Genomic DNA, 12,134 nt, shown 5'->3' with positions numbered 1-12,134 from the left:
CCTCATCGCTGCTTTGTATGTTGACTACTCTGCTTAGCAATGAGAGAGAGAGAGAGAGAGAGAGAGTCATCTATAAGTAAGATTGATGTATATGATAAACAGCTTTGCATAAGATATGAATATTAGTTTTATGATATTTGTTATTTGAATTTGATTATAACTAATAAAATTTTTTTATTTTTAGTATATGTATTACATATAATTAATAAATTAAGTTCATATAAACTATGAATATTTAATTAGTTTTTACAATCAAATTTAAATACGAATGCTACCAAATTAAAAGTACCTTATGTACTACTATTCCTAATTTCTGTTTCAAAATTCTAGAGGTCGAACACTTATGCGAAACCCGAAAAGGGAAGCATTAGAATAAAACTTTATAGCAAAGAAATAGTTTACCCTCACTTTAAGAAATCATTGTGTTTTTTCTCCTTTTTTGTGGTTTGGGCATTGTCAAAAAGTTCCAAAGGACAAAGAGAGTTCATATAAAAATGCATGTCCCCCAATTCCCATTGGAAAAAAAATCCCTTAGTAATTTCCATCATGATATGGACATAAAGAAAACCCATTGACATTTCTTTTCTTTTTATTAATTATATATTTTTTTATTTGAATCTGATAGGTTAGAAACTTGTTTGTATCAGGTCCTAGGGGAGAAAAAAAGAAGCATAGAATTAAAGAAGAAAAAGCTTTGTCTATGGAAGTGGAGGTTTCAAGTTAAAGCATTGAAAAGCAAAAAAAAAAAAAAGAATTTAAAGGAGCACTATTGTTAAAGTGAAAGGACATGGCAAAAGGGGAGCCTAAAATTCTAAAACCCAAAGCTCAACTCATAAAGTATATTGCTTTATATATATAAATATTCCCCTATGATTGATTGTAACACTGGTTTTTTCGCTTTTGGGTACACGAATTAATTGATTCTACTCAGTTGTTCCACCTTATTATATGCTTTTACTGTTTACGAAAGAAAAAAACAAAAAGGCGACAAGGCTTGAATAATAAAAAAGTTCTTGAATCATATTCATTTATATAATTGAGTTTTATTTATTTTTTATTGTACTTATCTTTTTGATTCGTACCTACACAAATCTCTAATTTAAAAAAAAAATTAACAACACTAAAATGAAATGCGATAGACATCGTTCTGTCTATATAACACGTTCCATATCAATTGTCATGTGATTAAATTAATTGTTACATCATATGCCATAAGATCAAAGTTTTCATTAGTATTAGACTGAGTAATTGTTAATTTTCCATTAAAACTTGCTATCTTATAAGATATTATTTACTTTAATTTATTAAATTTTATTATTTTATCTCAAAAAAACGTCTCCCAAATAGAATAGAAGATGGTGTAAACATTTAAATACTCCGTTGTGTTAAAATCTAAGTATCTATAAGCTGTGTTTGTAGCAGAACCTTTTTAACTGATCCTCCAAAGGCTTCCACGCCATAAATATTAACTGTTTCTAAGTTCCTTAGCGGAAAAAGCAAGGATGGTCCCGGAATCAATAACATCTAGACATCAAGAAAAATACAAAAGCAAATGGAAAAAAAAAAAAAAAAAAACAGGTAATACGAAAACCACTAAAGACCAACTTCATAAATTATACAACAGGGCGTTGATGCTGAAAGACAGAAATTGGTTGCATAATTTAAATACAAATGGACCTTGAGAGGGACACAGAGCCACATCAAGGCTTCAACCATCCATTATTTATGGTTCAATTTTCTGCTTCAGATTAGGACCCCATGGTAGTTCATAGCTGGCCCTTGGAAGGCCAAGGACCCAAGAAACCAGCTTGAGTACGATGTTTGGGTGCAGAGGCATTATTATTCAGGATTTTTCAGTTTTAGGTACATATTATACAGCAGGCTGAGCCCAGAGAGAGAGTGGGGGGGAACTTATGTTAGTTGTTTCCTTGGTGAGTCTGTGAAGATTCTCATGTGTCCCTGTGGATCCTTCTTCCACCATAAGTAGAATATGGAAGACACTATCACAATCCCGGCTGCACCCCCGATTACAATTCCAGCAATTAGTCCCACTCGTTTGCGATTGGAAGTGGCAGCAGCACCTTCTGATACTGACAAAAGTTTGATGATCGTCAGGAACTAAGATAATCCAATAAGTTTATTATTTATGTTACATGGATTCTTAATTTTAATGTATTTGTGTTCGATTTTTTTCGACATGTACCCGTGTCTGACACTAATCCGAATCCATGTAACATAGATTGTTAAACCCAAGATGATGATATAAGAAAAACCTTGAGATGCATGGATTGCTGATACTAAGGGGCCATATGTGCTTTGATATGGAATGCAGCAGGTGCCTTTTCCAGCCCAGAAGAAGTGAATTTCCATGATTGTGTTTGTCACATTTGCCTCAAATGTTCTGATCAAGGCTTTTTTGGATCCGCCAGCCTCGTGCTGGATATTGAAATCTTGAAGAACTTTCTCACCCTTGAGCAACCGATTTAAATTTAAAGTGAGATGAGAGAAAAAAAAAAAAAAAGGGGATTGAAGCCTACATATCTACCATGTCAATTGCTCTAACAAATTGGAATATGTTAGACAGGGGGCAAGGGCAGCTTGTTCTGAATTTCAAGAGAAGATGGGCAGTTAGATTTTTTCACCATACCTGAATATAAACATCAAATAAGCGCCTCCCCAGGCCTTTCCAAGACAGCGAGTCATCCATTGCTATCTCAGCAAAATGAAGCTTAACAATGTATTTCCCATTCTTCAAACCAAGGCCATAGTACCTCAAAGAGCTTGGTGAAACCCTTGCTGTCTGGTACAGCTCTGACTCTAAGGTTCCTGTGATCTGAGAATCTGTCTTTGCAATATAAATGTTTCCATTCGGGTTTGAAATGAAACTTCCAGCACTGCTTACTGCCCATTGATTGTCAGTGCTTGTGTACAATGAGGCGGCTCCGAGTATTTCAGAGTCATCATCAAATTCAATGCCAGATGCGGATTTCTGAGCTGTGCCTCCGCACTTGATAGAAAACGAAGCTGCACAAAGAAAAAGGAGAACTTGGATTAATCATAGTCTGATCAGAATTTCTTTCATGGCATTGTGTGATTGTTTCTTCATTTCTTAAGAATGTTAAAAACACTAAAGAAGTTGAAAGGCTACACTCACAGGAAGGAACCTTGTTTCTGCACTTGGTTTTGCCTTGGAGGCACTCCAACGTCTCAGAAACCTTTCTGTATTCATCATCATTGACATGGTCTGTCAATCTTTGCATTGAATTACTGGCAAGGAAGGCTAGAACTGAAACATGAATATAGGAATCTCAAGAAAAAGCTTACTTGTCCTGTAAACCATTTGCTTTGATAGAAGTTCCAACAACATTCCTGAGTATGAAAAGGGGAAGTCAGTTACTGTTCAATCCGAGCAGCAAGACAACATCAATGAAAATTTGGTCCCAGAATTTCACTAAAAAGTGATCACTGCTGGATTTGAAGCATGAGTTTTACCCACCAATAGGGGTATACCTACAGGATTAAAAAGGAAAACTGAAACTTACATTGATTTAACCTTAGCAAACTGTGGAGGTAAATTTCCAGAAAGGGGATTGAATGAAACATCCCTGAAATGAAGCAGTCAATATCCACGAGAACAGATCCGTGGCTGAAGAAGCAAAGTATTCAGTAATTAAACGTAACATGACACTTACAATGCAATAAGCTCTGGAGTTATGATGTCTTCCGGCAACTCCCCACTCAAGTTGTTGTTTCCAATGTACCTGCGACATGAATAATCAGATGGACTGATGCAGCACCCCTGTTTCCCCACTAGGTACTGAGAAAAAATTTGCCTAAGAAAATGGAAAACTGAGGTGTTTCTTTTCCCAGCTTGAATTTTCATGAACCCATTATTCCTCTAAGTCACTTAAGATTTTGTGCAAACCAACTTTTCAATCAATTATGTGGGAAGGATGAGATCAGTCAAAAATTTTCGACTGAATGCACACCGAGTTATTCATGATTGGATTCCACAGGATTCGAGTTACTGGGGGGTTATCCTTCTAAATTTAGGATAAAAAATCTAATAGATAAGGACATGATGCCTTTTGGAAGCTGTGTCAGAACCCAAATTGTGATGTGCTAGAATTCGAAAAGATAGATCTTCATGGAAATGTAGTTGAAGCATTTGCATCTTTCCTGCTAAATTTCATGTTAGCAAGGAGTACTTTATGGAAGCAAACAAAGTCCATGCCATGAACTTGACAAGGAACAATACAAAAATTATGTGACAGAGAACGAAAATGAGGTCACATTCTACCAAGTTGGACAGTGAAGAGCTATGGGTAGAGAACTTACAAAAACTGCAATGAAGAGAACTCCCGGAATGAGATCGGTATTTGACCTGTCAACTCGTTGAAACTCAAGTCCCTGAAATCAAGATTTTATCCAGATAAAAGAAAAGGTGATATAATTCCTGAACAGCTAAATTGCTTTCAGCGCACAGCAATCAGAAAAATGCAGGGGAAAAGAAAGTGCATGCTTTCTTTTTGTTTAAGAAAAGAAAATTGCAAAAAGAAAGAAAAATAGAGATCATATTGATCTGCAGGTAGAGAAAAGTATATAAATCAATAATAAGGTGACTTACAAGTATTGCAACATGGTGAATCTGCCAAGATGTTCTGGTAATTGTCCCGATAGCCGGCAATTTCTCAAAGATCTGCATTCATGATTGTGAGTGACACAAAAATGAAAGCAATTACAGCAGCAGAAAAAGAAGAAAGCATTGTTTGCAGATTCAATACTATGAAATATAAATCTCTTACAGTGTGGACAAACGTGTCTGGTCGTTTAAAAAATCAAGAGAGGAATCTTCCCCACTCAGATCACCAATTCTCCTATAAGCATTGATTATTTCAAGTAAGCCATGCACAAATTTTATAAAGCAAAAAAGGCAATCACTGCAACAAGTGGATGCTTAATTTGAAAGTAGAAAGTCATCTTTAGTTGTTAGGATCACACTGTATCTAAGTAAAAGGCCTTACAGGTCCTCCAATTTAGTTAGAGCTGCAAAACTGCTTGGGATTGGACCTTCAAGAGATGTCCCTTGAAGCCGCCTGTCGAAGAAAGAAAACTCAACAGTAAATATTGCTATATCAATGGCATTATATAGCTGAAGGAAAAGTCATTTGCATACATGTCTCTGAATTCTGTAAAGGTCCCAAGAAATTCTGGCAGCTTCCCAGTTAAGAGATTATCAGATGCCCAGCTGCAATGTGGTCAAAATAAAGAAAATTAGCCTTTCAAACAACTTCTTTCCTGTTTCTACTATCAAGGATATCTATCTTCAAAGATTGTTCAACAATCACTAGAGAAGTACAGAATCTGAAGGGATTTTAAATTGGCAAATTCTGGAGGGATTGGTCCACTAACTCCACTGCTATCAATATACCTGAAAGGAAAGTTTGATAATAAATTAGAACTGAAAGCATAGAGAAACATAATATATTAGTAACTCTTAAAAGTGGTGGAAGAGTATAAGTTCTTATATTAATGCTTAATTCACACTAAGTTGCACTTATGTTGCAAGATGAGATATATAAGACACTCAGTGTATTCAATCCATGAACAGGCACAAACATCCAACAGATCTTGTTAAAAAGATCAATTTATAGTGGCTATCCATTGAGTTACTGTTATGAAAATACCAGCTTGTTCTCTTTTTCCTTTAACAAAATGGATTAAAATTCAGGTTGCCCTACTTACAGTTGCTGCAAAGATGTCAAACGTCCAAGCTCTTTGGGTAATGGTCCATAGAAATTGTTTGAGCTAAAACTTCTGTAACACAAAAACAGCAAAAGAAAAATTCAGGATTTACAGTGAAAGGGCTTAACGTTAAAACGAAAATTTTGAAAAGCTATGGATGTGAACTTAACAGGGAAAGCAACTTGGTTAAATTGCCAAGCTCTGGGGGCACTGGACCTGTGACATTGTTTATGCCTAGGCTACTGTTGAATTGTCCAAACAAAAAGACATCAGTGACAGGTTCAAGTTCAGATATGCATTAATCCTGCAAATCCAGGAACTCAGCAGTAAAATTCAAAGCAAGCATGTTAGGACAGTTACAGGTATTGCATTTTTGATAGCTGTCCAATTTCAGCAGGAATGGACCCGTTTAACACATTCTGACCTAGATTCCTGTATCACAGATAGGATGTCAGATCAATTTAAAATGGGTATAAAGGAACCAAAGTTTCACGTTTTGGTCTCATACAAGTCCATCAACTCCTTAAGCTCAAACAGTTCTCTGGGTATCTCACCCTTAATATCCAAAGCATAAATCTTCCTGCAATTTTTTTTAATTAAAACTATCAGGATAATATAACTAATACAGCGGGGAAATGATAAACATAATGATCATGGTGGTGCTTGTAAGCTGACAAAAGGGTGATGTGGCAGGGATTGCTGGAGCAGTCACAGGCAACACGAGGATTTGAATCTTCTGAGGTCCATTTTGCGTTCTGGCTGCAGGGGTCAACGGTTAGATTCAGCTTACTTCCCAAGTTCCAGTAATCTATGATCTTCCTGAGGGCAGCCACTGAACCAACAAAAAGCAGATGAGAAAACTTAGAACATAATTACCAGTTGAAACATTAATGAAAGCATCCATAAAATAACCAGCTTGCTTATAGAAACCTTCATTTGGATCAGTGTTTTGTTGTGCAGAAACAAGCTGAAGCAACCCAAGAACGAGCAAAGAAAAGCTAAGAAACCCCATAGCTGAGTAGCAATGGAAACCATGCACCCACCAAGGCATACATATAGGCACAGCAAACAGTAGGAAGATAAGTACAGAGGACCAGGGCGGCCATAAAATTTACAAACGAAAGAAACAGATTTTGATGGTGAAGATTCATTAAAGCTATGTAAGAACAAAGACAAAAGCAGACTTAGCAGAGTCATCATGCAGGAGTCTTTCTTTGACTACCTCTCCTCAAAAGCATTTTCTATTCCATGAAAGCGAAGACCAAAACAGAGTCGCCCGAAATCTTGTAGAAATTCTTACCTCTTGCATGTTTCGTGTTTCCCGGGAAAAGCCGATACTTGTATTTTACTGCTTGTTCAGTATCTCTGACGTTAACATAACAACTACCCTTTTGTACCCTTTTCCACATACGCCATCAAGATTTCCAGGGAGGATCCCAATTGCGGTTCCTGAGCCCACCTAAGTCATCTCAGCTGTTAAAAGTTAATCGGACGATCAAAAATAAGTTTGAAAGGTTCAGTGGTGGCAGCTAATCCTACTACTGCAGAAACAAATTCATACCGGTATCTTTCTGCTCCTGCAACTCCATAAACATCTTCTTTGTATAACTATTACAATCATCCTGTTTCTGTGTGAATGCTGAAACATAATTCTCTGCTTTCTTTTCCCATTCACCATTCATATTGCTTTCCCAGATATATTCCATCCGGAAAGGAAATCAGTCTTTGATCTCTGGTGGTCTTGCTCCAAACTTCAACCCCACATCAAAACAAGAGAGGAAACTGATTTGTATATGTTGCAGTGTAAATTTGTTACTTTTAAGAGCTAAAAACTGATTGTTATCAGATTAATACCTTGAATTCTCAGTTGAAGAGCATCAAAATACTTTCTTTCATTGAAAAACTAAATAAAGTAATCGAAAATTTCATATATTCATTCAATTTTCCATTTGATACTCCTCGAGAAGTGAATCGAAAAAGAATCGAAAAAATACCCAAAAAAGAAAAAGAAAAAAGTAGTATACGTCTATAATTCTCCTTGATGGTATTCCATACACGTGAAGATTTTTCTTTATGATTCTCTTCATCAAGAAACTGAAGCTGAAACAATGGCTTAGAGATCATTTTCCTTGACAGTTCTTGCTTTAAACTATGGCGTCAGTGAATCTGTACTGGCACTTTGCGTGATATGTACTTTGACTTATCATAAGCCGCTGATTTTCAGACAGCAGTTTTTGTTGTCTAATAACACCGTGATTTCCGGGAAGGAAATATAAATTAATCTTTTTATGAAAAAATTACTAAACTTTTAATGACAAATAAATATAACAATTTCCGGCTCAAAATGGATGTTTTATCGGTTGATCCGTAAAATATTTTACATATAAAATAAGTTTTTAAGTTTCTAAACATGCATGAGTCATGAAATTATTTTTTTAAAAGGATTTTACTCTGTTTCTAACAAAGTTTATTTTTTTATTTTCTTTTTAAGAAATCATCAGTATTGAAATTTTTTTTTTCTTTTAAAGTAAAATTAATTCATGTACCATGAATAAAATTTTTCTCATATTTTATTGCTAATACCTTTTTAAATTATTAGAAAATATTTTTGAGAAGATTAAAATTTGCATAAATTAGTCTTGTTTTATCATGTATGAAATGATGGTAGTCTTTCTTAATCCTATACCTTAAATCTTAAGTAAGTGATACTAATCATTAAACCAAAATTTTCTACCATCTTCTAACAAATTAAACAACATTACTATTAATTAAAAAATACAATTAGTATAAGGAATTAATATGATTTTAGAACTATAGGGAAATTCCTCCCCTTTGTAAAAAGGAATCCCAAAATGAAAAAAAAAATAAAGCACTCAAAGATTTTAGTTGGTAGCAACATCCTTTGAACAAACAAAGAAACTAATAAAGAGAGGTTACAAACTTAAACTAGGCTCTCAATACATCAAATAGAAGCTGACCTAATTAACAAGCTAATTAATTAATTATGCTTCACTCATCTTGTTCTTGCTAGAGCTTACATATATATGCTTTCACACTTCACTCATTTTAGAGTTTTTACAACTATTAATTGGAAGGAATTGATCATATCCCATGTACTAGCGTTGGTAACACTAGTAAATTTGAGCTTATCCTGATAGTCGAGTACAAATTCATTCATTTCTATTCATCCCGAATTCTTGATTATCTTCAATCGTTGCACAGATTTAATAAAAACCCTGCGAAACCAATATCAAAAAATTTGTTAGAAATTATAATAGAAAGAAGTCATATGATATTTAGAACAAAGATTCGAATCTGAATCTTTAAATAATAAGAAATTATAATAGAAAGAAATTGTATTAATTTTTTATTTCTTTTTATTATTTAAAAAAGAAAATTCGAATATGTCTCTTTTAAATAGACAAATACACTAAGCATTTTCTTTTGTTTATTTGTTCTTGTCCTTCAACAATTGGTTAACGTTGCTACTAACAATAAAATTTGATTGAAAGGCTAGGAAAAAAGGGAAGAAAAATATACGAACTGCCATGGAATATCTCCAGCAATCAGCCAATCTCCTTCTTTGTCTTGGTAGGTGAGAGTGTAACGTGTGTAATCATCTTCATCACATTTTTGGTCTGTTCAAAACAGGAACAAAAGATCAACCGAATGTTGAGACTTTGGAAAGAATTTTTATGTATGGTTGATTACTTCTTACCTTTGGCAAACATGCTGATCAAAGAGTTTGTAAGTGCTTGGTAGGAGTGGTAAAGCCTTACATCAACCTTTCTTGCTATTGCTACTCCTTCCATCTTAACCTTGACATAGATGGATCTGCCATTTTCCTTCTCTGCCGTCCGATTATTCTCAATCCTGCCAGGCTGATGCTGGTGGAATAGATTCTTCCTCCATGGCTTAATGGGTGGCCACCCCACCACTTGTTCTTCCTCTGCATCATTCCTAACAGTTGAAAAAGCAATTGTCAGTATCAGATGATGTTTGTTTGGCTTCTGATCAGTGAATCAAGTTCAAAATGAAATCCGATTCTTTGCCATTTCACTTGCTGGAACAAACTGAAAGAATTATGTATCAGGTTTGTAGTTAACGTTTTCTTGTTTTCCATCTGAAAAAAGAACAGAACTTACTCAGCGATGGAGGAAGAAGTTTTCTTCTTTTGATCCCTGTGATCCTCTTCCTCATTTGGCTGACCACTCCATAGGAGCAAAGGCATTGCTTTGCAGTCATCAGTGAAGTTTCCAAAGGCCTGCTCAAAACCACGTTTGTTTTTAACACAATCTTTGTCCCCGAAACAGCCACCGGCGTGGTTCCAAGCTTCCAAACCCCCCATTTCTTTCAGCTGGTGGAGTCCGAGGTTGTTCAAGTCGAACCCCTTGATTATGTTTGGAGTTGGGAGAGCAAGACCCAGTTGAAGCTCCATATTCAGATGGAAAATAAAGTACTACAAACGTTGAACCCAATAAAATATGAAACAAAAGCTAGAGAGATGGGGGCTTAAAGCGAATGGTGTTTCTGCTTGAAGCTGAGGATATATATATATATAGGAGGGAGCGAAAGGAAATTGACTTGAGTCTTGTGGAAGAGAGGAAGTTAGGGACAGCATAGAAGTTGGGTCGGCAAAAAGCCTAGCAATGATCCGGACAGGTAAGGAAAGAATGCACCAACGTGCCAGAACCGCCTAGCCCAGGTTAGGTCCAAGTTTTCACCCTCTGTCTGTGTCCCCACCAATCACCAAACCAATCTCTCTCTCTCTCTCTCTCTCTCTCTATATATATATATATATATATAATATCAAAGTGTTTAATTAATATAATCTAAACTGTCTAATTCTAAAATTGACTGTTGTTATAGTTGGTCGTCAAGCTTGAGAAGTATTTGCTTTGTTTCATGTATCATTTCCAGTGTAGAAACCTTTACCAGAGCGAATTATGCCTGCTGATGTTCCCTGGAAATGATCCTTCATGACAAGAACCATGTTTTTGCAATTTGCAATGGTTCATCTCGATGGTGTAACAGGGGATTTTGTTTTTTTCACAAAACAGAAGGAAACTGGCCTTTGTTACTTTGCTGATGTTGTTCCAGGGAGCTCTAATTTCTTGGATTATCTTTCGAACCCGAATCAAAATTGAACCAGGCAATGTCCAATCATTGTCCTGTCTTTCATATTTTTTTTTTTATAGATATCTCTAGTTTGATGAGTTCATGTGCTTATAGGGTTTTTAAAATTGAACTAAACGTGACAGTAGCAGTTCCTAAAATATAGTTCGCGCACATGAGTTTAATGCTAAACATGTACCAACATGTCGGCAGACGACCTCCAAACACATCATGATGCATGAACTCTCTCATTTCAAGACCCTCCATGATAACGGGGAACTAAAACATTCTACTGATCTTCTTCCTTGTAATGATTCTGATACTAAAACTCTTCTCCATTAAAATAATCTCGATTCTTTCTGTCGGAGTTTCTTTCCACAATTGTAGATCAATAATAGGAGAGAGAGAGAGAGGAATGAACTTAGACAAAGTAACCAACAACATATTATACGTTTGGTGTGTGTTTTTGTAGGTTTCTTTGATCACATTCAAGTAATGGTAGGGTTCAAAAACCCTAGCTGTGAAAGTACTTGTTCCGGAACATGGAGAGGGTTCCCTTGTGAAGTTCATGTGATGGCCGGCATGGGCTCGACATGTTAGCCCCCCGGCAACCCGCTGCACGGCTAGCGTGGTTTCTACATACATTCAAACCAGCTATCGGAATTCTTCATGTTCAGCCCCATCATGATTCAATCTGGCTTTGTATGATCATGCTCGTGTGGTGGAACCCAACAGGGGTTAGATATAAGACCAAATTTGGTACACATTATTTACTGTCCCTTTAGCTGGCATACTCACATAAATTCAAACGCGTTTGTACCTCCGAATTTGCTAAACTCTAAAGGGATTTTGGCAATATTGGAGTTGATTGAGTTTAACAAGACCCCAAAAAATGAAAAATGGGCTGGATTGATTTTATGTTGTTCTAGCAAGTGGACTATGAAGGCCAATTCAATCATGGAGGAAGTTCCAGTTCCACCGCTCGGACACCCTTCCACCAGCTTTAACCAATTTCTTTGAAAAACGCTTTGTATCAGAAAGAAGGGTATGGCGTGTAGGAGTTACAACCTGCAAACTTTCTACTCTACTTTTCTTTAAAGAAATGGTCAACCAGGACACATTAAAAGCGTGACAAACCCACAGTTTTGGTGGGAAAATTAGCCTCCTGAAAGCAGTCCAATACAGTGATTTTTAAAAACCAAGCATAGCAGTCAAAAGTGTTACAATTACCTTAATGAATCACTCCCCAATCTGCAGCAAGGTGTAAGGTCCCA

General features: G+C 35.9%; 2 protein-coding genes across 5 annotated transcripts; both read right to left on the bottom strand.

Annotated features, from left to right (window-relative positions):
• Window positions 1-1,582: 1,582 nt before the first annotated feature.
• LOC18587781 (uncharacterized) lies at window positions 1,583-7,169 on the bottom strand. 3 transcript variants are annotated; one of them, XM_088809512.1, is made up of 20 exons: window positions 7,046-7,169; window positions 6,676-6,759; window positions 6,421-6,577; window positions 6,254-6,325; window positions 6,106-6,177; window positions 5,916-5,987; window positions 5,746-5,817; window positions 5,360-5,431; window positions 5,177-5,248; window positions 5,025-5,096; window positions 4,806-4,877; window positions 4,628-4,699; window positions 4,339-4,410; window positions 3,693-3,761; window positions 3,543-3,605; window positions 3,325-3,369; window positions 3,155-3,219; window positions 2,648-3,024; window positions 2,274-2,469; window positions 1,583-2,084 (listed from the first exon to the last, which is right to left on the bottom strand). In XM_088809512.1, exons 1-20 carry the CDS (start codon window positions 7,152-7,154, stop codon window positions 1,912-1,914), a joined length of 2,058 nt encoding a protein of 685 aa, XP_088665638.1. In that variant the 5' UTR covers window positions 7,155-7,169; the 3' UTR covers window positions 1,583-1,911. The 3 variants fall into 3 exon arrangements, with proteins under 3 accessions (XP_088665638.1, XP_088665639.1, XP_088665640.1); XM_088809513.1 differs by having other exon boundaries at window positions 1,583-2,090; window positions 6,968-7,055; XM_088809514.1 differs by lacking the exon at window positions 7,046-7,169 and adding an exon at window positions 6,930-7,037 and having other exon boundaries at window positions 1,583-2,090.
• Window positions 7,170-8,625: 1,456 nt separating this feature from the next.
• On the bottom strand, window positions 8,626-10,284 carry IAA29 (indole-3-acetic acid inducible 29). 2 transcript variants are annotated; one of them, XM_088809520.1, is made up of 4 exons: window positions 9,891-10,284; window positions 9,464-9,705; window positions 9,286-9,383; window positions 8,626-8,981 (listed from the first exon to the last, which is right to left on the bottom strand). In XM_088809520.1, exons 1-4 carry the CDS (start codon window positions 10,181-10,183, stop codon window positions 8,970-8,972), a joined length of 645 nt encoding a protein of 214 aa, XP_088665646.1. In that variant the 5' UTR covers window positions 10,184-10,284; the 3' UTR covers window positions 8,626-8,969. The 2 variants fall into 2 exon arrangements, with proteins under 2 accessions (XP_088665646.1, XP_088665645.1); XM_088809519.1 differs by having other exon boundaries at window positions 9,290-9,383; window positions 9,891-10,282.
• Window positions 10,285-12,134: the final 1,850 nt, after the last annotated feature.

This window comes from Theobroma cacao, chromosome 9, assembly GCF_053813885.1.
Source record: "Theobroma cacao isolate CCN51 chromosome 9, ASM5381388v1, whole genome shotgun sequence".
NCBI lineage: Eukaryota > Viridiplantae > Streptophyta > Magnoliopsida > Malvales > Malvaceae > Theobroma > Theobroma cacao.
The sequence above is the reverse complement of the archived record's forward strand: the minus strand, read 5'-3'. Positions and strand labels throughout refer to the sequence as shown.

What these genes read in the sequence shown, in the direction of transcription:
- IAA29 (XM_088809519.1), bottom strand. Translation starts at nt 10,183, where the DNA reads ATGGAGCTTCAACTGGGTCTTGCTCTCCCAACTCCAAACATAATCAAG. An exon ending in ACTTCTTCCTCCATCGCTGA is followed by an intron (nt 9,706 to 9,890) that starts GTAAGTTCTGTT and finishes TTCAACTGTTAG; the next exon opens with GAATGATGCAGAGGAAGAAC. An exon ending in GCTGGAGATATTCCATGGCA is followed by an intron (nt 8,982 to 9,289) that starts GTTCGTATATTT and finishes TTGGTTTCGCAG; the next exon opens with GGTTTTTATTAAATCTGTGC.
- LOC18587781 (XM_088809512.1), bottom strand. Translation starts at nt 7,154, where the DNA reads ATGTGGAAAAGGGTACAAAAGGGTAGTTGTTATGTTAACGTCAGAGAT. An exon ending in CTATCAAAAATGCAATACCT is followed by an intron (nt 5,988 to 6,105) that starts GTAACTGTCCTA and finishes ACAATTCAACAG; the next exon opens with TAGCCTAGGCATAAACAATG. An exon ending in TTGACATCTTTGCAGCAACT is followed by an intron (nt 5,432 to 5,745) that starts GTAAGTAGGGCA and finishes CTTTCCTTTCAG; the next exon opens with GTATATTGATAGCAGTGGAG.